This window comes from Python bivittatus, unplaced genomic scaffold (genome assembly GCF_059951505.1).
Source record: "Python bivittatus isolate LINGU-HERP-01145 unplaced genomic scaffold, Pbiv_v1 ctg000340_np1212, whole genome shotgun sequence".
In the NCBI taxonomy this organism is placed as follows: domain Eukaryota; kingdom Metazoa; phylum Chordata; class Lepidosauria; order Squamata; family Pythonidae; genus Python; species Python bivittatus.
The window spans coordinates 4,832,449-4,858,605 of NW_028277056.1; the positions used below are offsets into that span (position 1 = coordinate 4,832,449).

At 46.4% G+C, this 26,157-nt stretch overlaps 1 protein-coding gene across 1 annotated transcript in view; it reads right to left on the reverse strand.

Moving 5' to 3' along the window:
• Positions 1-25,127, reverse strand: part of LOC103062751 (retinal guanylyl cyclase 2) — a 39,196-nt gene extending 14,069 nt beyond the window's left edge. The window contains exons 1-10 of the mRNA XM_088140886.1: positions 24,518-25,127; positions 22,622-22,923; positions 20,060-20,426; positions 18,526-18,610; positions 8,473-8,569; positions 7,324-7,455; positions 5,958-6,038; positions 4,116-4,292; positions 1,743-1,899; positions 899-1,048 (exon numbers count right to left, since the gene is read on the reverse strand). Of these exons, the coding sequence (XP_087997012.1) occupies positions 899-1,048; positions 1,743-1,899; positions 4,116-4,292; positions 5,958-6,038; positions 7,324-7,455; positions 8,473-8,569; positions 18,526-18,610; positions 20,060-20,426; positions 22,622-22,923; positions 24,518-25,127 (2,158 nt within the window). The remainder of the gene's footprint in view (positions 1-898; positions 1,049-1,742; positions 1,900-4,115; positions 4,293-5,957; positions 6,039-7,323; positions 7,456-8,472; positions 8,570-18,525; positions 18,611-20,059; positions 20,427-22,621; positions 22,924-24,517) is intronic.
• Between the last annotated feature and the right edge of the window lie 1,030 nt (positions 25,128-26,157).

Here is a 26,157-nt window from a genome sequence, read left to right on the forward strand (position 1 = left end):
TAAGGAGATACACCAGAGAAGCAGAGGCCAAGAAGATAAATGCCCCGTTCTCCAAAGAACCATCCAAGGGGTCCTCCCAACTGCAGTGCAACAGCAGAGCCATCAGCAGCAGAAACTGAGCAGTACTGGAAGAACATATGGGAGAAAGAGAAGACACATAACGCCAGTGCAAAGTGGCTGCAGGACCTGAAAGCAAACCACAGCAATTTCCCAGAACAGGAACCAGTCACCATCACAGTAGCAGACATCCAACTGCGGTCAAGAACACGAGGAGCTGGAAAGCACCTGGTCTGGACATGATCCACACCTACTGGCTAAAGCAACTAACAGCAATGCATGAACACCTAGCAGCACAGATGAACCAGCTGCTAGCAGCAGGCTCCCACCCCGACTGGCTAACCCAAGGAAGGACAGTGCTGATCATGAAAGACCCCCACAAGGGAACAGCACCACCCAGTTACCAGCCAATAACTTGCCTCCCCACAACATGGAAAGTCCTATCAGGCATCCTAGCCACCAAGCTACAGGACCATGTTGGCCAGTACATGAGCACAGCTCAGAAGGGCATTGGGAACAACACCAGAGGCTCAAAATACCAGTTTCTCATAGATAGAGCAGTCAGCTGAGACTCAAGGTCTAGACAAACCAATCTGAGCACAGCCCAGACGGACTACTTAGCCCAGGTGGTGAGAAAGCTGGGAAGAAGCATTTCAAGTCCTTCAAAGAGACTCCACCTTAATGAACTCACAATGACATATACCATTTCTTTTTCTGCATACATCCTTAGTCCACAATGCAGCACCCTCATTTTTGTGTTTCCTGCTTCTGTTCAGTGGAAAAGTGCAAGGCGGTGGTGCATTTAGGAGCTGCAGAAACTTTGAATAGCACGATTGCTCACCTTCAGCTGGTATTTCCAACATGCAATAGGGGGGCCCCCGAAGAATGACTTCTTGCAGGATAATGGCAAAACTAAACACATCACCTTTAAAGGTGCCTTTGGGGTCCACCTCGGAGTCTCTCAGTAATTCAGGAGCGGTCCAGAGCAATTCTGGAAAACCAGAACAAAGACCCGGTTAGTCAGCAACCGGTTGCAGGGAGATTCTGGCATAATTGCCCTTTTTAAGCCTATGTCTACAATGCAGATGAAAAAGTTGGATAGTGATTTATAACTATAGGTTCAGTTCTCACTGCACTGCAAATTTGAATCAGTTTGATCCTTGTTTAATTACCACAACATCTCTGCAAAACATTCTGGGATTGAAATTTATTCATTCATTCACTCATTCAAACTTCTATGATGGTTTTTCTTCTGGCTGAATTTAAGGGCATTAAAAACATGAGGGTAGAGGATAATTAAAATCCTTTCCTTTCTCTCTCGGTCCTCCCTCATTCCTTCCCTTCCCCTCCCCCCTTCCCCTTCCCCTTCCCCTTCCCCTTCCTTCCTCCCTCCCTCCCTCCCTCCCTCCCTCTCCCTCCCCTCCTTGATGTCTTCAAAGAGAGGCCAGGTTCTCCTCTATCAGAGATGCTCCAGTGGATCCTGCACCAGGCAGGGGTTAGGCTAGAAGACCTCACTGGTCTCTTCTACCTCCATGATCTGTCTCTTCTCAGCCTCTTTCTCTATTCCCTGGTATCCTCAAAATGAAGTAAACGCGAAATATCCCTCCGGAATTCCACTTATGGGAAATTCAGCGAAATGCTCTATGAGAGGAAGGCAGGCCAAGCGCTAGGGAGCCCCAGTTTACCTTCTGGGGGGGTCTCAACCTGACGGATGCCCTGGGCTGCCAGGAGCTCGCCGTAGCCGTAGTCGGTGATTTTCAGCACAAACCGTCCGTCCACCACACAGTTGCGGGATTTGAGGCGCCCGTGGCTGACATTCTGGCTGTGTAAGTATTTCATTCCCTGGAACAGAAAAATTGCTTGGCAAATTTTCCTCTTGGCAAATAGAAGAAACATGAAAGGGGGAACAAAATCAACCTTCAGAAACAGCCCCTCAAGATGGTCGCTGGGTTTTAGCTCAGCTGGCAGCAGGGTGCAAATCTTCCTTCAGCCTTAACAGGCACGAAGACCATTTAGGACAAGAGGCAAACTCGCTTTTATGGAGGCCATGCTCACTGGAGTGGATGGCTGGGGCGCGGGTCACACTCCAAAATTAGGAAACATGGGACAAAGAAACTAGCAGGGGTAAGACAATATTTAAATGTTATTTGACCCCAGAACCATCCAGTGTCAAGAAAGTCAAGATGGTGGCCATGATTGCATTGACACCTCCTGTGACTCCTTTCATTTAAATTCAAACGGAGTCAAATTTGCATTTGATGTATTAAATTTGGTTAATATGATGAATTCTTACATATATCGTTGTTTCCTCTGCTGAAAGAAACTGGAGCCACATCCAAAAATTTCAGGGTCCGTTTGCAAGTCTGAAAGCTGCCTTAAGCAGGACTGTTGGCTATCCGTAAGCTACTTGAGCATCTTTAACTCCTTGGAACTGCTTTATTTCTATAGATCATTTTTTTCTAGGCTCAAAGCCTTCACCGTAAAGCAGGATTTTTAAATAGTAAACTACTTCCCTTTTTAGAGGAAAGCAAATCATTCAGAACCAAGAAATAACAAAAGAACTTCAGTGTTAAAGTATCATGCAGACAGGACAAGACAGCAGATCGCTTCGGATCAAGCTTTGGATTCAAAGAGGTAGGAGCTTCACGGTATGTAGGCAAACCAAACGTGCCTTTTTGGATGGCAGAAGGGGAAACTGCAGAAATTCAGCAAAAGACACAACCCGTTTAAGGAGTTGCACGCAACAAATGTTGTGTAAATGCCCCTATGTTCTGCAAAGCACTTTTTGGCCTTCAGATCCAGGTCTCAAATATTTCTCCAGCCATGGCCCTTTAAAACCTTAGCCGCAAGAGAGGGGGCAAAGGCATTCACTTCTCACCCAAAAAAACCATCAATTCCTGCAGGATGATGCCAATCAAACATGCCTGCTGCTAATTCTTCTTTTTTTAAAAAAAAAATCCCCCTTTCCCCGTTGCCCCAGGAAGCCTGCTTCTTGAGATTTCCTGGCTTAACCTAACAGAGAAGAACGAACGCTGCATTTTTAGTTTTGTTTCTTTTATTTTTTGTAATTTATTTTCAAATTTATATATGCCGCCCATCTCACGGTACAAGTGACTCCAGGCGGTGTATATAAAGTAAAAAACGATAAAATCTTTAAAAATGTATACAAGTTAAAAACGACAAAAGGTTCAAATTGAAACTAAAAAGTTAAAACTACAAACTATATATATGTCAATATGTATAGTTAAAACAAACAAACTATTGTTTGTTTTAACTATATATGTCAATTTGGTGCAAAATTTTCAGAATGGTTTGCAAGCAGAAGTCAAAACTAGTCCTGGGTACAGAATTTCCTTCTATCAATTCCCACCCACAGAGAAATGGTTTTTGAAACTGCCTTCAGAGGAGAGGAAAGGGAAATTGCAGAGAATTCTTTAGATGCAAAGCGAGGTGTTCTTATTCTTATTTAGGTACAAAGGGGGGAAAGAGTACGTGTGAACATCCAGATTTCCTTTGTGCAATTCACTCGGCAGCCTTCCCACACTCCCGCTGAATCCGATGGTAAGATTTAGGATGAAATTTGTCCCACTGGATATTTTGCCTAGCAATGCTACAGTCACCAACAAGGGAAAGGCCTTTCCTGAAGAAATGGTTAGCAAAACTCTACTCACAAATTGGGCAGAGAATTTCAAATGTCATTGGTGCCCACCTCTGGTTAAAATCCTAACCTGAGAGTTGTAGCACCAAAGGGGACTCTTAATACTCATCTGGGATTTTTCTGGTTTCAGAACGACATCTAGTTCTCTTCTGGATAACCTATCTCAGTGTTTCTCAACCTTGAGAACTTTAAGATGTGTAGACTTCAACTCCCAGAATTCCCCAGCCAGCAAGGCTGGCTGGGGAATTCTGGGAGTTGAAGTCCATACATCTTAAAGTTCCCAAGGTTGAGAAACACTATCTCATCTGCAGGACACACAGCACCAAATTTTGCATCTGGATGAAAGAGACGTTCAATCCTCTTTTGTGACAGCAAAGTAAGAGACAAGGAAGAGACTTACTTTAATTAAATCCATCAAAAGAGATGATTTAAACATCCAGTCTAACTTTATGTCAATGTTTTGCAGCAAGTCCTCTAGACTTCCCCTGGAGCAGAATTCCATCACAACTGCAGAAAGACCCGTGTCGGATAAAAGACCTAGGAACGGGTTCACATTTTCATGGCGTAGGTCCCTCATCTGGAGACAAATCCACAAGGATACATAAAAAGGAAGAGAACAAGGAGATATAAGAAAGCATGTACATCACCTGTGGAACTACAAGATGGGGGGATGGCCACTAAGGGATGCCTTTCCAGGAGGAATGGATAAATTAGGGAGCACGGTGTACATTAAAGATGTCTCAGGAGGCTTTCAAGTACCAGTTGCAGAAGAAGAAGGTTGGGAAACCAATCTATTTCTGCCTCCTGGAGGCATTTGGTTGGCCAACGTAAGAAACAAGGCTGGAAGAAGATGGGTCTTGGCCTGATCTTCTTCCATGTTTATGTTCTTCTGTTTGGGAGATGGCGTAGGAGGTATCAGTCTGGCCATCTATGAAGAGCATCTAAATATTAGAATAGGCAGTGGTGGCCAAGGAGCTGAATTATTTTGCAAATGTATGAGCCTAGGATTTAAAATGCATGCGAGATTTGTTGATTGGATGTCCTTCCATGTTCAGTCAGTCTCTCCCCTTTCCGTTTAGGGGACTGCAGGCTCAAAACTAGAAAGAAATTCAATAATGCATAAGGAAAGGACTCAAAGTCACCATGCCTTCTTTGAATGCTGATACTGGATTACCAATCTGATGGGGGCCAGCCTAAAGTAACTCTTGGTGACTTCATGAATGCGTCTATGGTAATTTTAGGGTCAATGATACAGAAGTGGTATGCCACTGTCTTCTTCTAAACCATTTTGGTCTAACCTACAGCCCTGGGATTTCCTAGTCATCTCCCACCCAAGCATTAACCAAGTTTAACCCTGGTTAGGCCTTTGAGATTGGTCAAGGTTTTGGTGCTGCCATCTACCTGGAGAAGGCTAAATCAATAGGAAATCATGACTCGATAGACTGAAAATGCCAGCGAAATCCAGCCTCAAATGGTCAAAAGGCAGTGGGGTCACACAGTTGGGGCCAGAGGCATCCACGGGGGGGATCAAGGGGGAAATTGAAAAAGCAGCCCTGGGCCATCAAAATGGAAACCAAAATCCTTTCAAGGTGCATCAGGGTGCTACAGGCACCTATGAAAGCGGCTGTGCTTGTGATGCGACAGCATAAACCCGCTTTTGTCCTTTTGGTGAAGGCCTCTGATTCTGCAGGTGCCTCTGAAGGGGGCTGTTGAGGGCTCCGATTCCAGCCTCCCAGCTCAGGGCAGGAATCCAAAGGAAAGCAGCACCGTCAGAGCTGCTGCGGCAACGTTTCAGAACATTTCTGGACCTTCTGTTGCTCTGAAGGGTTGAGCGTCTGGTGTGTGTTTTTTTAGGGTGCAAAAAGGCAGCTCACTAGGTGAGCATGTGAGAGGGCAACAGGGTGGGAGCATGGAGAAGACATTTGCAGAATCACACATATTGTGATGGAATGGAATTATGAAGGCCAAGCTCAGGGAGATAAACATTTTCTTAGCTCGCCAGAACCGCGTGGGAGGAACAAGAGGATGAGACTGGCACCTCCCTGAGGAATTCACACTGTTGTGGCTGGAGGACTTTGGGAGATGGGGTTTCAGTCTGGGAAGATTCTTGCTAGAGGTTGTAGCTAATAAACATAACTGGGCTGAATTGGCATGGTCTCTTGGAGTTCCTTGGGCTAGGCCTGACACATATATAGGTTAATATGTGTGCATGGGGGGGATCGCTCTCTCCCTCCCTCCTTACCTTGGTGAGCACACAGGTAGCAGGGTGCCTCCGATCACCGGTCACTCTAGTCTCCAGTTTCTTCAGCCATACCCAGTCTCCCTGCCCAAAGAGAGCAAGGGTTTTTAAACCAAAGTACACATCACGACCTGGTTTTATGTAATTCCACAATTCACCTTTTGATTTTTGAAAGTTTCAGGTTTTCCCCTTGGAGGGGACTAACCTTGTTAGTGTACAAATGCTGATTCTTCAGTCCCTGAGTTTGATCCCCTTGAAGCAAATAGGAAGGTTCACCTGTATTCTAAAGGTGTCTTATTTGGCCTGAGTGGTACCATCAAGGAAGCCAAACTATTTTGGATTGAGGCTGTCACCTTCCAGACCGGCACACCTTCCTATATGCTTCAAGAGGATCACCAGAAGGTGGAGGAGAAGCCACCAAATTTAACAACTTTAAAAGGGGATTTGAGAAGTTCATGGAAGGAACAATTAGCAGTAGCCTCTAGTCATGATGGCCATAAAGGATGGCCATTTTCTAGAAAATACAAGCAAGGGGGTGTGATTGCATTCATGACCTACTTGCAGGGATAAGCCCCAAAGCAACTATGGGAACAGGTAAGTCCAGATGAATCCTTTCGTTTATCCAGAATAATTTCTTGTCCTTATGACTGATACAACTTGGTCTGGTGGTGGCATGCGTGAATGCCTCTTTTTAAAAAGTGAAGCTCTCCCATAAGTTGGGTTGGAGGATATAGAAATCAATCCCTGTAGAGAACAGAGGGAATGGCCTTGAAGGACAGAAGGAAGAGCTGCTACCAAGGCAATGGCCAGATAAACGAGGATTGAGCCCAGAGCAAGAATATAACTTGAAAAATGTCTTAGACAGGTCTCTCCCTAGTTCACACAAAGGGAAGGAGCACATTCAGACTTGCAGGTTTCTGTTACTATAGCTTTACAATAAGAATAATATTAGCCTGCATGACTTTGGTTTCCTAGTCTGGTCTACCTCAAAGGGCTGACAAGGGAAGAGGGAATGGCCTTGAAGGACAGAAGGAAGAGCTGCTACCAAGGCAATGGCCAGATAAACAAGGACTGAGCCCAGACCAAGAATGTAACTTGAGAAAAATGTCTTAGACAGGCACCTCCCTAGGTCACACAAAGATAAAGGGAGGGAGAGGGAAGCACATTCAGACTTGCAAGATTCTGTTACTATAGCTTTACAATAAAAGTAATCCTGGACTACATGGGATTGGTTCCTTGGTCTGGTCTACCTTGTTGGGCTACCACTCCCCCATTTTTGTCTGTAGCACTAGTCTGGGCTTTATCCATGTAGATGAAGAAGGATCTCCAGAAATACTCATTGCCCATATTTAATCAAAAGTTCCATTACCTCATACACAGCCACATTAGAGGTTTCATAGGTAAGAGTTGTGCTTTTCACCGACAACGAACGGGTCACAGATCTCAGGCTGTGTACTTCTGAGCCGCTCCTGGTCTCACTGAGGTTGTCGAGAGTTAACCTCTGTGAAAGCAATTACAGCCAAAAAGTAACCAACGAAAAATATTCCTTTTACCAACCTTCCATCTTTCATCATTTTTTCACTGCAAATACGTTGAGAAGCTCTTTTATTATTAGCACAGTCCCTGACTGGTTAGCATCAACTATAGACAGGGTTAAGGAAGAAAAGCTTTTTCTCAGCCCAGTGGGCTTCATTTGTTATTTTATATCTATCTACCTATCTACCTATCTATCTCAACCAAGAAAAAGAAGGAAAATGAATAAAGGGTCAAAAAAGAAATAGAAAAGAGATTTACAAGCTGTATAAAACTGAATAAGAATGTTTAAAGTAAAATGACATTAGTACTGCGCATAATGGTGAATTTTTATCCATTTAGCATCTTTGTTATTGTCTGTAATAAGCTTAGCACGCAAACGACTCGAATTGGTTATACCACTTTGTGACATCATAATATCTCGTACATGATTGCGGACAGCCAGGGATCACTTGAAAAGGAATGTAACAGAGGGGAAAACCCCATCAAAGCAGTAGCAGAATATAAAAAACATGGCTGAGAATAGATGCTTAAGACAAAATATCAAGGACTTTGGAGAACTGCTCCCTTGAAATGACGACCTTTGAAAGAAGGAGGAGAAGGAGAAGAGAGATCAGACTTGAAGGACTACTTAGAACCAGTCTCAATATGATTTTCTAGCTTAAGTTGCTTTCTTCATAAAAGCCATTTATTCTATTAACATCCTTTGAAATTTCTCAATGTTTCATGTACTTGCACAAAGGTCTTAAATTTATGCTTCCAATTTTGTTTTAGATTAAATTCCCACACCATATGCAACAGGAGCACCTGCAGAGGAGGTCAAGAAAGCCAGGATGGCAAGGGTGACCCCATGATCGAAGGCCCGCCTCTTTTTAAAGATGCAGCTGGCTTTGAAGGCACAGTCAGGGCCATTCTCTTGACTTTCTTGACCCCTGTGCAGACACCCCTTCAGTGTGTCAATGTGAGACGGTCTCATATTACCTACCATTCTACTGATTTTGGTGTTCACAAAAGTCAGATCATCTAAAGTCAGTAATAGCTTCTGCGATCCTTTGACAACTTGGCGACTGGGGTTACTGTTCCTGAAAAAGGGATCAAAAACATGCATAGATCTTTGGCCACAATCCCAACTGCTTTCATTTTTACTTACTGAAAACAATCGTTTAGCACTTCTCATTTTAAAAACCCAACGTATCATGGAACCGCTGCACCCATGGTCACCTTTGGGGGGAAAAACTGTTGAACGCAGAGCACCCTAGGGGTGCCATAGCAGAGTGGATGGTCTAAAAGGGTTGCCAACTGCTTTTAGGAGCTTTGCTTCTATGCGTTGAAAAGCACCGGAGACTGAGCAGTTCTGCTTCTCCTGGCCTTGGAAAAGCTTCATGGCTTAATTCCAGCTGGGCAAGATGCTGTTCTAATGCAGGAAAGTGTGTGGTTGTTTTAAATGCGGAGAATAAGGAATCACGGAAGCATTTCATTGGGGTTTTACATGCATGGATCAGAGATTTCATTAGACATCATCAGAGATATCATGGATCAGAGATTTTAGCAAAGGAAGGGGTTCTGGTCTACAGCATGGGTGGCCCAATCCAGTGGAAGCTGAAAGGAAAGTCAGAACAGATAATACAGATCAGATCAGATCAGATCAGATCAGATGCACAACCCAATCAGAGCTAAGCCTCATGCTGCGAATGCAATGAACATCTCCTAAGATCTTCTGAATGCTACAAATAGTGTTGTTAAATCAGCTTGTCTCCTTTCAGCTGAGGTTGTTTTCAGCCAAAACCCACTCAGCAATTTAGTTCCAGGTGCAAAAAAGTCAGGAAAGTGATGGGACCTCAAGGAAGCCTTCTGCTGCAAGAAAAAATTCAAGCTTGGGTCATTGGCCATGACAGAGTAGGGGATGAAGGACGAAGAAGAGACAGAAGTCCCAAAATTGGAACACCTAGCTATTATTTCTTCATAAATTAACCTGAGAACTGACATCATGGATCAAATTAAAATATTCCCAACTAATACTAATGGCTGAATAGCCCATTTAAAAGGGGGGAAACTTTTTTGAAGTGTATGGCACCTTTTATTTCCCAAGTTTCAATAAAGCCAAATAAAGAGACTTGAGACGAGGCTTCTTTAAGATAACAGATGTATATTGATCAAGACACAGCTGGGTGACCCCCATCAACACCCATTAGAAAGGAATGTTGAGGGAATCACACCTCACAAAGCAAACATCAGAGTTTTATAGACATCCATTAATGTATGCAGGTGATACATTCCCCTATATCCATACATGGGGTTTGGGGGATGGTCTAAGGAGGGGTTGAGGTGGTCCCTGAAAGTTGAATCTAAGTTTAACTTTTTTCCTTCTTATCTATCCTTTGGAATCCCAAACCTTTCTCTCCGGACATCGGCCTAACACCAGCCTGGTACAGAATTAATTTATGGCTACAGGCCTCTGGTTAATTGCTTTTAAGGGAGATGGGGTAGGAGAATGGTGTGCTCTTTATAAAGTAAGTTAACCCTTTAGAATAGAGTGCACTCTTACAGGTATAGTTATACATTATGTGAAACATATCTATATCTCTATAAAATATATATATAGAATATAAAATTGTGTACTAAAATAATGCCCTTCAGAAGCTAAAAGAGGGTAATGCACATATTAGAGCCACACATTTAAAATTTTTTTAAAAAGCAACGTACATTGGTGGGAATGCAGCTATCTTGAGCTGATGAGAGAAAATGGACTACCTCCATTTGTGAAAAATTTACTGTGGAATTTGGAAAAACAAATCCAAGATGAAGAAGGGAGATGTATAATACTGTTTTCAGACTGACTTTGGGAAAATAAGAATTGCTTCCAATGAACAGCAAATGAAATGTTACAAAATATTTTTTTCAATCTTGAAATTGTAGAGGGAGATATTGATCCTCAGAGATTTGAATGGGCTTTTTTTCCTTCCAAACTTGGGTGAACCTGCTTTGTCTAAAAGGAATTCGGGTAGCCACCCTCAAAATGTCTTAGATTGTATGTCATTTCTATCTCTTTTTGATGCATGGGTACAAATATCCTATTGTTCGTAAAACTTACTCAAGAGTAGACATACACTAGATCTCTACATTTGCTATCCCACCTCATAGTTGTGGAATTTGCAGCTCTTATGTATGTAGACCATAACTAAATAACTGTAAGATTAAACAGAGGAACCATCAGAGGTGAAGACTTAATAAATGTCTACTACTACGAGAAAACTTCAGAATGAATCAGCAGTCAAGAAAGCACTTGGTAGAGCAGCCATGAAGGCCTTGGAGAAGATGCTCAGATGTTGGGATGTGTCTACACCAGCATGCTGGCTGTGGAATTCTGGGAGTTGAAGTCCACACATCTTAAAGTGGTCAAGGTTGAAAAACACTGGTCCACACCTACAAAGATCAAAATTCCCAGGGTTCTGGGGCCCAAAGGCCTTGTGGGTAACAAAACCAACATAGGAGCTGGGTAGATTGGCTTGCTGACATTCCTTCCAACTCCAAGGCAGGGTTGCCACACACGTTTGACTGGGTTGCTCAGTCAGCCCATTTTCTGCACAATGCCTTGAGTCCATTCCAGAGAAAACTGAGGGATGCAGTCAACAATAGGAAGAGGCCAGCTGCATTGGGCTCTTTTTGGCTCCCATTAATAATTTTGCGTTATTTTTTTTTTTCCAGTGGTGAGGCAGGAAGCCAGGAATTTCCTCTCCCTGCCCAAATTGTCAGAGGAGTCCAAGCACCTGGCTTGGAATAATTGCCCTTTAAGGATTCCTTACTTAGCACAATTTATTTCCTGCAATCATTAGCTAATTGGGCCACCCAGAAAGGCTCCTGAGAGGTAAATGATGCTCGGGCTGGGCTGTGTACAAAATCTGGAATGGATTCTTGGCTGAGGATGGGCCATACATTGTGAAGCTGGTGTCAGAAAACGACAGACACGGGTTCGGTTATCCAGTAGACAGAAGTTTTTATTGGGCACGTTTGCAAAGGTGGGTCCCTCCCGCAGCAATGGAGGAACCCCGAAGCAAGGTCTGACAGGTTTTTATACCCCCTATCTGTCCTCCCCCTCCTACGAGGGCTTGGCTCACAATCTCACCTTTTTTACCGCCCCGAAGCGCCGCTAATTAACCGCAAAACCGCAGACATTCCACTTCCGAATCCAATCAGCGCAATACACATTCCAATCCCCACTTGACCCGACAGCCGCCCCCTGCCGTTTCTCTTCACTCTGGTGCGAACGTGCCTCTTGCCTGCAGTCTTTCCTCCCTCCTGCCGCCCCTCTCCACTCTGGTGCGAGTGTGCCTTCTGCCCATCCTCCCTCCTGCCACCCCCCCAAGGCTGCCCCATGGTGCACAGCGCTCTCCCCTAGCAAACATGGTTCGTTTGAGGCCCTCACTTCTCCCTGCCTTCTCACAATCCCCCCTTTTTCTTTTCACGCCTCTGTTGGGCCTCAAACCTGGCTAACAGGATTGCTCCCTCGTCCCGGACCCGGGGCTTCACACACTGGGACAGGTAATTCCCACAAGCAGGGAGACATTGCATTAAGCAACATACTAGGACCAGTAAGGCAATGAAACCAATGGCTAGTACAAAAAGTTGTTTTAACCAAGCAAAGTTAGGTAACCAACTAGTGAGCCACGACCAATTCCATCCCTCTGGATCCTCGGATATGCGAGAGGCTAAGGTCTTCAACTTGGCTAGTTTTGCTTCAACATAATTCTTATTGTTGGTTAGGTTAAAGCAACAAAGACCTTGAAAAGATTCACAGCCTTGTCCTGCCCTTAATAGGAGATAGTCTATAGCTATCCGATTTTGAATGACCACCCTCCTGATCTCAGTGACTTCTTCAGTGAGGGCTGCAATGAGAGAGGATGTAAGGTTGACACTTTTAGCCAGGAGGCAGGCCACCTTCCTTAGGTCCAGGTAAGTTCTTCCGCTTAGTGCAGGAACCCCTACTAAGGAGAGGGCCAGAGCCATGGCTTCTGTTTCGGACAAGAGTGTCACATCACTCTCACAATCAGATGGCAGCTCCCTTTTTCTTTTTTCTTTTGATGGGTGCGCTTGTATTGGAGGCAGGGCATATAGAGAGGTCAGGCGCCCTATGGCACAAGGGCCCCTGAACTATAGGCTGGAACATAGGTGTAAGCTTCATGTCCACATAACAAAAAGAAACCTTTAGGTAGGTATAGAGGGGTTGAGGCGTAAGGGATATTATAGACCCCTCCACAAGTGAAAGCAGGACCTTTTGAGGGCAATGGGGGTACGGTTCTGGGTATTGTTGAAATATACACATTGAGTTGCATTGGTTATCCCCAAGAGATTTAGAGCCATTTGCCTTTGATTAGTCCAGGGTCTTGGTATGGGAGAAGACCCAAAATGATAGAACATCCCCCCCCTCCCACGGGGATCATCCCCAGTGATCAAAGCTGTCTGTGCCAATTCTACGCCTTTATGTTGGTCATCTCCTCCCTGCCTTAGTTCAGTTCCTTTTAAGTTTTACTTTGAGTCTGTCTCCCGGTTGGGCAGTCCATGGTCGGGGGTCGGGAGCTTGCTTAACCCGATGGTAGTGGGTCCAACCCCCCTGTCAGGTCCGAACCGCTGATTCAGTTGTCAGGAGAACTTGGTATGGTCCCTCCCAAGATGATTTCAGCTTCTCATCCTTCCACGTCTTTATCAGGACCCAATCCTCTGGCTTGTGGGGGTGTTGGTCTTTCAGCAAGGGGGGCCGTTGAGCGAGGAGTCCCTGTTTTCTTAGAGACAAGAGAGATTGTGACAGTACCAAGAGATACTTTCTCAGGAAGGCATCCTTTAGCTCGGGGATAGGCTCTCCCATTGGAGCCAGGAAAGGTCTTCCCATCATCAGCTTGAATGGGGAGACCCCCACATCCTTGCGAGGGGCTGTCCGCATTCGAAGCAGGGCAACCGGAAGTGTCTTTGTCCAAGGTAGCCCTGTTTCCAATCCCAGTTTGGTGAGATGTTGCTTCAACACCCCGTTGGCCCTTCCCACAGCTTTACAGTGTCTACCAAAGCCTGCACCCCCCGTGAGACCCTTCGTGCAGTTTCTCCACCATCCCCCTCATGTCAGCACGGCTCACTACTGGGGTCCCCTCAGTTGTAACCCAACGACCTGCTTCCTCCCTGCAACCTTCCCTTTCCAGCAGCACCTCATCCAACTTCCCCGGCGTCCAAGCCGGAGGTTCTTCTATCTGGGGGATTGCAATCATGATGGCAATGGGGACACCCTCCGCTGCCTCCTTTGCTACTCGATCAGCAAGTCGGTTCCCTCTTGCCTCCATCGAGTCCCCTTCTGATGTCCCATTATATGCACCACTGCAATCCTGTCGGGTTCTTGAAGAGCTTCCATCATCCCCTCTATCAGTTGCCGAGCTTTCACCTCCTTCCCAGCAGTTGTGAGTAAACCCCGTTCCAGCCAAATTTTCCCGAAAGTGTGCACTACTCCCCAGGCGTATCGCGAGTCTGTGTAGACGGTGAGGGACACTCCCTTTCCTAACTCTAGTGCCCGTTTCAAAGCGTGCACTTCACACAGCTGAGCCGACCAGTCCGCTGGTAGTGCCCCCTTCTCTATTGTCTCTCCCTCCGCCGTCACTATCGCATATCCTGACTTCCTTTGTCCCTGCTCTACTCGACTAGACCCATCCACAAACCAGACCTCACCCTCCTCCAGCGGGACCTCCTGCAGGTCCTCCCGGGTCTTTGTTTGCAGCTGCAACAGGGTGGAGCACTCGTGCTCTGCCGGCTCCCATTCTTTCCACTCCCCCGCAAGAAACTCCGCTGGGTTCAAATTCCTGTCTGTTCCTACCACCACATCAGGACTTATCCGGAGAACTGTCTCATATTTCAACATCCTCCCTTCTGTCATCCAAGCAGCCGCCTGCTGACTAAGCACACTTAAGATCTGATGGGGTGAATGGACAATCACGGGGCTCCCAAAAGTGAGTTTTTTCCCTTCTGTCACTAGTACAGCAGCGGCAGCCACTGCCTGCACACAAGTCGGCCATCCCCTCACCACCGGTTCTAGGGCTTTGCTCAGGAAGGCCACTGGTTGATATTTCCCAGCCTGTCTCTGAGTCAGCACTCCAATGGCAGTTCCCCCATGGGCTGTAACGTATAGGTGAATGGGGGGGGGCAAGTTCGGTAGAGCCGGGGCCGTCACCAGGCTCCTTCGTAATTCCCCCCACTTCTCTGTGTCCCTGTCTGTCCATTCTACCCTGTCAGATGATCCTTTCAACTTCTCATACAGAAACTGAGCCTTGCTCATGTACTCATCTATCCATAGCCTGCAATATCCTACTAAACCCAGAAACCGCCGCACCTCCGTTTTAGTATGAGGGGCTTCAACTGCATTATCCCCTGTATCCGAGAAGGATCAATCAACTTCTCGCCCTTCCGGAGTACATGTCCTAAATACTTGACCTCCCTTTCCACAAATTGGACCTTCCCTTTTGACACCTTCAATCCTTCTTCAGCCAACCAGTTCAATAAAGCCACTGAGTCTTCTCTCACCTTTACTTCCTTCTCTCCAGACACCAACAAATCATCCACATACTGCAGCACCCGAGAACCCCCAGGGGCCCGGAACCCCTGGAGTTTCTCTTCCAATGCCTGTCCAAACAAGAGGGGGCTCTCGGTGTACCTCTGGGGCAGCACCGTCCATCTCAGTTGTTGCTTCAGCCCGCGCCTCCCATCCCGGGACAGCGGGTATTGGGCTTGCCGCAAACCCGTCACCCCTGGTTTCAAGGGGATGCTAATTGGGGCTATGCGAAACCGCCCCGCCCCCTTCTCCTGCCCATACCTCAGGGTTCACAACCTCCACGTCCGCCTCCCGCAACAAACACATCCTTTCTGCCTGTTCCACATTCCACAACTCCACTCCTAGACTACCCATGAGATCCCTTCCCAGCAAGTTCACTCTCGCCTGTGGGATCAGTAACACATCTGCAGTTACCTCCTTCCCATTCCACTCCAGTCTCACTTCCTCCAGTACGTCTGCCTTGACCAGAGAGCCTCCCACCCCCATCACCGATACCGATGCGCCCCGGGATTTCGCAATCCCTGGGATGTTCGAGAGGCTCTGGTGTCCACGAGGAACTGCCGTTCCTCGCCAGTGGGACCCACCGTGATGTTTACCAAGGGTTCCCCGTGGGTCCCGGTTGGGGAACCATGACCCCCCTAGTCGTACAGGGGGAAACTCCTCTCATGTTCTCCCGATGTTCAGCATTATTGGGATCCCAATTTGGGTCTGCCAGAGGGAATTTAGTATCTGCGGCCAGGGCATTTGGGACATTTGCATTCCTTTGCTCCCAAGCCCCGAGCGCAGCTCGCCAAATCTGGCCCCTCTCTTCTGGCGTATAGAGGTGGGCTAAAATGTAATTCAGTTCCCCCAGGAGTATTCCACCGGGCCGAGAAAAAGTTCCAATTGTTCGGCGGCGGTATGGGCGTTCTCTTGCATACGAGGGAGGGTCCTTTTAATTCCCTCAACTCACTGGGTTTGATGGGAATCGTTACGTAACTGGTGACGGCCACCCCCTGTGCGTTCGTTCCGTTCGGGACTTCCCGGACGGGGAAGGCACTGGCCGACCTTAGACTAAAGGGCAAGTTCTGAATGTCTTGGTTCAGCTGGTCCAGCTCTTTCCGCAGCCCGGGATAGGGTGGGGGCGCCGGAGGGGGAGCGATAGGAAGAGGAGGAGGAGGAGGAGGTAGCGGCCCCCATTGAGGTCTAGTCAGCCAGAGGTCCTCCTCATCCTCCTGTTCTTTTTGGACAAAAATTTTGGCTAACTTGGGTCGAGGCCCCTCCCAATGAACATGGAACCAGACTTCCACATAGGGTTCCTGTGTTAACATTTTATGCTCCACAATGTAGTTTTTTAGTTGGGTCACCCAGTAATTACTGGGGATTCCAAGAGTATCCCAATGGTAGGGGAATTCGGGGTCCACTAGTGGATATTTTGGCCATTCTTTAGTGCACAAAGTTATCATGGTTGGTTTTTCCAGACCCCTGGTGAATGGACACAACCAGGGTGTCTCCCATTGTTGCAACAATTGTCCTAATGGAGAATCCGTGGGGATTCCCCCTACTGCATTTTTCCCACTGGCCCCTGGCCTTACACTCTTACTCTGCGCCTTACCCATCCTTCCTGACTACGTTTCCCACCTTACAGAAGGTCCCGGACTCTTCTGTCCCCTTGCGGCGTCCAACGCCTCGTAACCACGCTAATCTCCCCGAGATTATGGGTAGGCTGTACTCACCAGACCTCCCGGAGGTCTCCTCGTCGGCCGACTTCCTCTTTACTTCTGTCTGACTGGCGATTGGAGTCCCGTCCTGGACCCGACTCCGGGGAAAACGGGAGACACCTCAACGGGGTGTTACGGCCGATTACTCACCGGTTCCCCACAGTCCGGTCCACGTCGAGGACTCCTGGCTGGCTCGCCAATTTTGTCAGAAAACGACAGACACGGGTTCGGTTATCCAGTAGACAGAAGTTTTTATTGGGCACGTTTGCAAAGGTGGGTCCCTCCCGCAGCAATGGAGGAACCCCGAAGCAAGGTCTGACAGGTTTTTATACCCATCTGTCCTCCCCTCCTACGAGGGCTTGGCTCACAATCTCACCTTTTTTACCGCCCCGAAGCGCCGCTAATTAACCGCAAAACCGCAGACATTCCACTTCCGAATCCAATCAGCGCAATACACATTCCAATCCCCACTTGACCCGACAGCCGCCCCCTGCCGTTTCTCTTCACTCTGGTGCGAACGTGCCTCTTGCCTGCAGTCTTTCCTCCCTCCTGCCGCCCCTCTCCACTCTGGTGCGAGTGTGCCTTCTGCCCATCCTCCCTCCTGCCACCCCCCCAAGGCTGCCCCATGGTGCACAGCGCTCTCCCCTAGCAAACATGGTTCGTTTGAGGCCCTCACTTCTCCCTGCCTTCTCACACTGGTTACTGTTGAGGTTAGTGTCTGCAGGGTGGGGTCAAAAAAGTCAAGATGGTGGCCACAGCAGGGCGATGGAAGCTCTGCCCATTTTTTATGCACAATGCAAACAGGTGGAGTTTCAACCACGCTCTTGTAGCTGCCATCTTGACTTTTTATATTGTTTTATTGTATTCTTATAAAACATAAACAGTACATTGTATTATTTGGGTACAGTGTATTTATACAGTTTTCACTAGAGATTATTAATACTGTAATGTTTAGATAACTTAAACCTTTAAAAAAAAGAAAAAAGTTTATATCAATATTAACTGTCTAAAATGTCAATGTTGATCACCATAAAATTGTTTAAATTTTGCATCCAAAGTTCAACATGGCATTAATAAGCAACTGCAAAGTACATCACACTATTTGTTATACCATAAAGCAGTGTTGTCCAAACTTGGCCACTTTAAGATGAGTGGACTTCAACTCCCAGAATTCCCCAGCCAGCATGGCTGGCTGGGGAATTCTGGGAGTTGAAGTCCACTCATCTTAAAGTGGCCAAGTTTGGACAACACTGCCATAAAGGTTTCTATCTTAAGCTTAAGACTGGTCTCCACTGTATTGTTACTTATTAGTGTTGGTACATATTATAGAAAAGAAAAAGAGACCAAACAAAATAAACCATCTGGACTTTTTTGACCGCACCTCGTGGACATCCTGGCCCAGATGCCAGCACTCAGATCTCCATCACAGCTTCTCCATTCCGGGAGTGAATCAGGGATGACACAGAATTGTGTCTGCCTACAGCGGTGTTTTTCAGACTTGGCAACTTTAAGATGTGTGGTCTTCAGCTCCTAGGACCCCACATCTTAAAGTTGCCAAGTTTGAAAAACACTTGCCCACAGGAAGCTGGAACTGAATGCAGGCCGTTAATCTGGCAGACAGGCAGCCTCTTCTCTGCGTAAAATGTTGGGCCGATGCTCTAATGATCTTGTTGCTAAGAGCTCCGATCACGGATCTGCTCCTTGCAATGGTTGGGAGAAAAAGCCAGAAAGAATTAAACAAAAATAATAAAATTCTGACCTGATGAGGTACGCCAGGTACAAGCCGAAGAGGAGCAGGAAGACGGGAGGTAACAGTAGTAAAATCACAATCAGCGGCCCTGGATCTAGGCAAGAAACAGAGATCAAGCAGTGAAGCTGAAGTCCTGCACTAGAGTTGATCGATTTGAGTGCAAGGAGCTTGAACGCTATCCAAATAGGGATTCCTACAACACATCTAACTTCATGCATTTTGGGGTAGCCAATCAGTTGAGTCAGGTCCATGGTTTTCATGACAGCCATGAATTCCTAGGCTACTCCAAACTTCTTACTGAAGGAAGGTAGTTTGAAGTCCCCCCGCACTACCAGGCAGGGAAACTCTACATGGGGCTACCTTTGAAGACCGTCTGGAAGTTACAATTGATATAGAATGCTGTGGTGCGGGTAGTTATGGGTATACCTTGATATGCCCGTGTAACACCACTATGTGGCAAGCTTCACTGGCTCCCAATAGGGTTCTAGGCACAATGCTGGCTGGAGAATTCTGGGAGTTGAAGTCCACCAATGCTGGCTGGAGAATTCTGGGAGTTGAAGTCTACCAATGCTGGCTGGAGAATTCTGGGAGTTGAAGTCTACCAATGCTGGCTGGAGAATTCTGGGAGTTGTAGTCCACCCATCTGAAAGCTGCCAAGGCTGAGAAACCCTGTTCTATAGTGTTGATGATAGTTTAGTGTGTAGTGTGAACCCAGATGTGGTGTGCAAGCTGTGGTTCAGAGCTTAACCTGATGCACAAGCCCAACCAACTGTGATTTAATCAAAATGGTTAATTAAAGCCTGGCTCAGCAGCAGGCTTGTGCATCTTGTTTGTGATCCTGTGACTGTGCTTTTAAATGCCTCCTGGACATTTAAAACAGGGGTTTTTGGGGAGATAAACACCCAAAGCATTTCTTCCTTGGTCTGGCTGATCTTTCCTCAACTGGCAGTCGTATTCCTGGTGCCTAAGACCATTTCCCCACCAGAAGGCCTTCTGGTTTCCTTGCACCTCTGTAACTCTTGGAAGTTAATGGGATGTTGACTTTTGCCACAAGCTCCTTCAAAGCCAACTGTTTCTGAGTTCTTAATTCCCTGCAGAAAAGCCGAACCCACCACAGGAAGGTTCTCAGCTGTCACCTCTTCTCTCTCCCTGCTACTCACCTTTTGTTGAGCAATTGCTAAGAAAAATTCTGAACCTTCCCTGGGGGTTTTCTGAAGGGCACAAACCCACCTTAAGACACAACAGGTGGAAACAAACCCTGTGCAGCCTTGACCCTTCCAGTCAGGCTGTGATAGTTTGCATGAAGCAGAGGACAGCAGGTAGGGATGAAACCCCCTTTCAAGATGTTGCAACCATCGGTTTGTTTTCAGGAGCTTGGAGGACAACTTTGGACCCTCCAAATGTATGGGAGGGACAATTCCCAGAACCCAAGGAAATTGGGAGTTGTGGTCCCTAAGCACAAAAGCAAGCCAGGGAAGGTTCTTGGCATGGATGAGAATGGTGCAAATGAAAGCTTTGGCTCTCCCCAAAGGGTGATACTAACATAGGTCATCTCTCTTGCAGAGGACATCTGGGTTAAACCAGCAGGCCGAATCAGCTGGGGGTGACCTCCCTCCAGGGAAATGTATTGCCCTCCCCAGGGGCTGTATCACGCCAGAAGATGCAGCCAGCACGTAAGTGGGGAAGAGGTGACTTTTCTTGCCATCTGTGTCCAGAATAACGTATCTGGCCAGTGGCCTTCCTTTGCTGTCGACCTGTATCCTGTGGCTGAAGCCGGCAAAGTCGAAATTTCTGACATGTTGAATCAACGTTGCTCCAGAGAGTTCAGAAGTCTCGGGCTGGGCTACCTTGGCTAAAGCTTTGGCGACCAGGTAAATGGCATTGTAGATTGTCCCAAAAAGTGGAGTGACCTGCAGAAGAAAACCAGCCAAGACAACAGGTTTTAGATATTGGCCAAAGACAGAAAAATAGCTGTTTTTCATTGCTGGTCTCAACCCTCCTTTCCTTATATTTAGATTTGTGCCACACGATGGTGGTCAGATTTATAGTGTGCAGGGCATGTTAAACAAAGCTTATTTCCTCTGCCTTTGGTGTCCTCTCCTTTCTGGACATCACCAGCTGGCAAGAAACCATTCACCAATCACAGGACTCTGCAATTGGGCGGGTTTGGAAAGATGGCACTTGTCCCAGGGCCTTGGACAGCCAATCCACAGGGTGGAAGCACTGCCAGTTAAAGCAAGAGATGATCTGTCAAGCATGTTTTCAGGGCAGATTTAGCACTCTTTACCTGTTGGAGCCCACTGGACAGCTGATCCATGGAACCCAAGATACGACAGGTTCAGCTGGAAAGCCAGGGGTGAAAGAGGCAGAGATTCTGACTTTGCAAACCAGGATGGTCCTTTGGGAGAGTGCCCAGGGACCAGCGGTGGGAGGGAAGGTATGTTTGCATCAACCTGGCACGGTCAGTAGGTGTTGGTGTTTTGGCCAAAGCAACATTAACTTCCTAAACTTTAGGAGTTAGTAAGCAACCTGGCCCCAGTGAGAGATAAAGTGGAAAGTGAAAAGAGAACAACTTTATCAGCAGTTGGGAATGGAAGAATGGGGTCTTCAGCGAGGTATATGCTAAAGGTGTGCACGTATGCATGGAATCAGGAAGCAATTCACCAAGATCGAACAAAATGGAAACTGGAGGACAGCCACCAGAAATACAGATGTCATGCAAAAATCACATTTGACTTAGCAATTTAACAGGTCAGTGTGATTCAGGGATCTGGAAAGGGATGTATGATGGACGCCACTGGCAAATTATAAAAGAACAAGCTGTACAGATCTCGGTTAGAAGACTCCATTATCTGGACCAGCGTTTCTCCACCTTGGCAGCTTGAAGATGTGGGACTTCAACTCCCAGAATTCCCCAGCCAGCCATGCTGGCTGCGGAATTCTGGGAGTTGAAGTCCCACATCTTCAAACTGCCAAGATGGAGAAATGCTAATCTGGACCCTCCACCATGCTAGGCAGCTCTCTTCTTCAACAACCCAGGTTGAGCTTGGCCAATTCAGCCCTGGGCTAGTATATAGGTGAGTACGAGTGAGTGAATGTGTTTGAAATTTTCTTTCTTTTTTTTTATAAACTTGGAACTCAATAAAAACTTTTTGTTGCTCAATCTCAGGGTCTTGCATCGCTGACTACATTGGATTAGGCTACCTCTCTTGCGACAGGCAACCACCCCACGACGTTGGCAAAGTGCAAACTCTTGACCTGGTTGTATGAGAAAACCAAGGTGTGTCTCCTTGTAAATTCCCATGTATCATCAGGCTGATCCCACCCATTATGGTGACCTGACTGCATTGCCTATCCAAGTCGGTAGGTCTTGAAAATGGTGGCGAAACACCACGTTAACACCAGTTAAGATGATTTAAGGTGTAGCTTGGAATGGTACCTGGATAATCATGAGACAAAATAGGGAAAGACCCACAGAGTTTGACCAAACCCAAGAGCGAGTCCATGTCTGAGCAGAAACGACCTTCCTCAACATATTTAATGATAGTTACTATGTGCCTAATGATCAGCTTACCGAAAAAGTCATGGTAGAAGGACCATGGATTAGTTTCTCAGGAAGGAGGGGGCGCATTCCAGGAAGGGGGTGAGACAAGAGACAACACAGTCCAGAGCAGGAGCGCAGGAATTGATTTAGGATAGCCACTCCCTAGAATCTCCCAGGGTATATCCGCTAGGTTAGAGTAGTATAGATTTAGTCTGGCAAGATTCTATCTATATGGTGTAAACAATAAAAGAACTGAATTTGAATGAACTGTTTCCCTGTTGTTCTTGGATCGGGCCTGACGATTAGATTTAACCTTGCTTAGTTTCAGTGTGTGTGCATGAAGGAGTGTCGCTTGGACCATGGTACCAATCCATCTAGATAGGTGAGTGTGTGCCTTGAGATCTTGCATGAATCCAGAAAAAGAATGAGTTCTATAACTAGGTTAAGTGTATTGTCTGAATGCAGCCAGCTTGAAAACTGGGTAGGACTGTGATGTGACCTGAACATATTACGGCTGTACAGCCCACAGGAATGAAAGACTTCAAGGTCGATGAGGCTGACCTGTTCTGGTTCCAAATCCACTGTTATTTCACCCTTTTTCTTGGCTGCCCGGAAGGCTTCGTAAAAAGTCCTTTCTCCAGACTGCAAAGTAATTGTCAGCACAGCGTCATAAGCCTCCCGGAAGGTGTCATCATTTTCAAGAAGAAAATATGAATGGTTCCCGTATGGCAGGCTGTAGAACAGAGTATCGTAGGGCACAAAGACGTATCTGCCGTTGGTCAGCCCCAGTTCCTGGGCTTTGCTTAGGAAAGTAGCTTGATCTTCCCCTCCAATGAGAGCAGAAGGCATGCAGAGAACCAGGACTGCAAGAAGGAAAAGCAAGGAGTTAAAACTTTCCACTTACACAGGAGAGGAGGGGGGAGAAAAACAGCATGAAGGTCCAATTCACACCTGAACTTGAAAGGTCAGTTGGAGATTTTAATTTGTTGCTCCCTTTCTAACTTGCTTCTAAGTTTCTTGCCACTTTTCCACTAAGCGTAAGTGTGCCAGAGACACGCAAGCAGTCCTCCAGCATCTTGCCTGCTTAGCTTTTAGCACATTCACAGGAATGGAGAAGGGAGGGAAGGGAAGAAGGAAAGACGGGAAGAAGGAAGCTCAAACACAACCAAATCTAACCCATGCCAGTTCAGGAAAATCACTAATGCAGGATCTCTACAAGTGACTCTATGATTTCTTCTTCAGAACCTCTCACAAAGGGGAATCAACCATCTCTGGACTAGTACTGAACAAATTAGGTCATCCGGGTCTTCTCCTAATCCTAATCTTTAGATTTGAAATCCCCTGCCTAGTAATCTGGCCTGGGTCCTACCTTCTGATAACTATCCTGACAAGGAATTTTAGGAGTCCAGCCCCTCTAGAGGACACCACATTGGGGAGGGCTGGTCTGCAGCAACCAGGAATACAGTGGATCATCTTGAGCCTCCAGAAAAAATCCTGGAATGTCTGTTGGGAGGTCCCTTAGAGGCCATCTAATCCAACCCCCTGCTCAGGTCAGGAACGGATGGAAAACTAAAACATGCCAGACAGGCAGCCATCCAGACTCATTTGAAAACGTAGAGCAAGGGCAGCCTGTCTCAGTTCTAAGTGGACTGTTGTGCTGCTGAATGGAGAAAACTCCTTCTACATTCATTCTTTTAAGTCTATGAGTCTTTGCCCTGCTCTCAGTTTCAACAGTAAGGAGACCCTTCCCCTCTTATGCACGAGAGCCTCTTAGGGAATTGTCAATCTACTTCCCACCATCTTTTCTTGTTCCGGAGAGAGCTCTAAATTGTCCTTTATTGTCCTGATAGCCCTCCTCTGAACCTGCCCCATTTTTCCATTTCCCTTCGCACGTTCAGCAACCTGACTCAGTCCTAGACCTCCAAGTACCGCCCAGCCAGCAGTAATTGCAATGGAATTGTTAGAAAATTATGGGATCTTTGCTCCGTAATTCCTTCTACAAGCTGACTTTCCTCAACTGGGCAAACGTTTTTGGCTTAGAGGGCTTCAGCATGACGTTCTTCTGGTCTGAGAGCATCCAGGAGCCCAACTGCTGATTAGATGGCAAAGGAATGACCAACACTGAAGTTTACAACTTATTTGGTGGGCCATGATAAGGCTTAAAACCAGTGTTTCTCAACATTGACAACTTTAAGGCATGTGGACTTCAACTCCCAGAATTCCCCAGCCAGCAAGGCTGGCTGGGGAATTCTGGGAGTTGAAGTCCACATGCCTTAAAGTTGCCAATGTTGAGAAACACTGCTTGTGTCCTTAAAAATCCTCACAAAATGGGAAAAACCAGCCCACTTGAGAATGGATGGGTTTTAAGCTTAAGTTTTTCCAAGCGGTTCAGATGTAGACAGAGCCTGATCAATCCACATTTCTCTTGCTTTCCATCCAGAACGCTTCCCCACTTACCTTTGACGTTTCCAGCAGCTTGAATCTTTGTCCAAGTCTCTTCTACAATTCCTGCTTCCGTCCCTGTGGAGGCAACAATAGCCACAAGTAGCCCATGGCTTCTGAGAGCACTTGCTAGCTTATTGGCTGTGTCCACCCAAAGGTCTTCTTTGGAAGAGACGATGCCGACCTGAGCCCAGCTAAAATATCTCAACACGGTGAGGAGGACAGTAGCTGAAGAAGGCAAAGTTCTTGCAAATGTTGGGTGGTGAATTGGATTATCCAGTTCGTCATTTAGGCAAACCCAAGATAACATGGTTTTATTCCAGCCTCTGGTTAGCGATGAAGCAGTGTCACAGTAGCCAGGATTCAGAGGTCCTATGAATGCTGACAGATGCTCGGTGGAGCCAGCAAATCTAGCAATTGCTTTCCAAGTCTGGCAATCTTCCTCGAACACTACGTAATCCATTTGATGGACAGCAGTGATAGAGAGATCTTTCCTGATTCTCTCCATGGCTAACTGAGCAGCCACTTGGGGAAAGGTGTTGGAAAAGAAGGAGTTGCAGGACCAAGGCCCCACCAGACCGATCTTAAAGACCTTGCAACAGACTGGGGAAAGGATCAGGACCATCCCTAAGATGACACCCCTGCAAAGGGTCAAAAAGATCAAAGAGCACCATCTGGCATATGAAGAGAAGATAAGGGGGCAACAGCTTAAGCACGGCTGGAAAAGTGCCATTGTGTCCCAACTGACGAGGCCAAGACAACCGTCTATAAGGATGACCAACCTGGGGAAGGGAAGAAGAGCTTTAAAGATGAGCCTTGGTGGGTCTGTTTTAAGCAGAGACATTTACCTTTCCTTAAGTTAACATGCACCATTTCTCATGCCAAGGAACAGCCTTGGCCTTTGACTGGCTTGCCAAAGGCTGCCCCTACAAGAGGAGGTAAGACTAGGACAAAACCAAGCATTTATTCCAATTAAATCCAACCCATTATTAAGGTATAATTCAACCTCACATTTGCATCTTTATCTGCTGTTTTACCCCAGAGTTATGTTATGTTAGTACATATAATGACTTGAAGCTAAAAAAAAAAAAAAAAAAATCACAAGGGACATGACCAAATCATATGAGTGCAGTGCTAACACAAGGAATCTGATATCCAAACCTTTTAAATTTTAAATTTGTTGAGGAGTATAATGAACGCAGAACAAGATTTTCTTATGAATTAACTTCATCCTCAGATCTAAGAATACTTTACACTTCTTAAAATTTGGACCTGATGACTTCCCAAAATTTTGCCTCTGAGGAAAGTTATTCCACCATGGCTGATGACTGTATAGATTGTCAGGGTCTTCCATGAAACTATTTTAAATTAGACTTTCTAGGGAGAAGGGCATTAAGACTTTGTTTTCAGCCTTCCCCTGTAAAATCTAGGGCAGTGTTTCTCAACCTTGGCCATTGGAAGATATGTGGACTTCAACTCCCAGAATTCCCCAGCCAGCCTTGCTGGCTGGGGAATTCTGGGAGTTGAAGTCCACAGGTCTTAAAGTTGCCAAGGCTGAGAAACACTGGTCTACAGCACATTGCAACCTTTTCTGAGATGCCAACCCTGAGCTACATATTCTCACTACCTTCACCATCTACAGCACATTGAAAAGC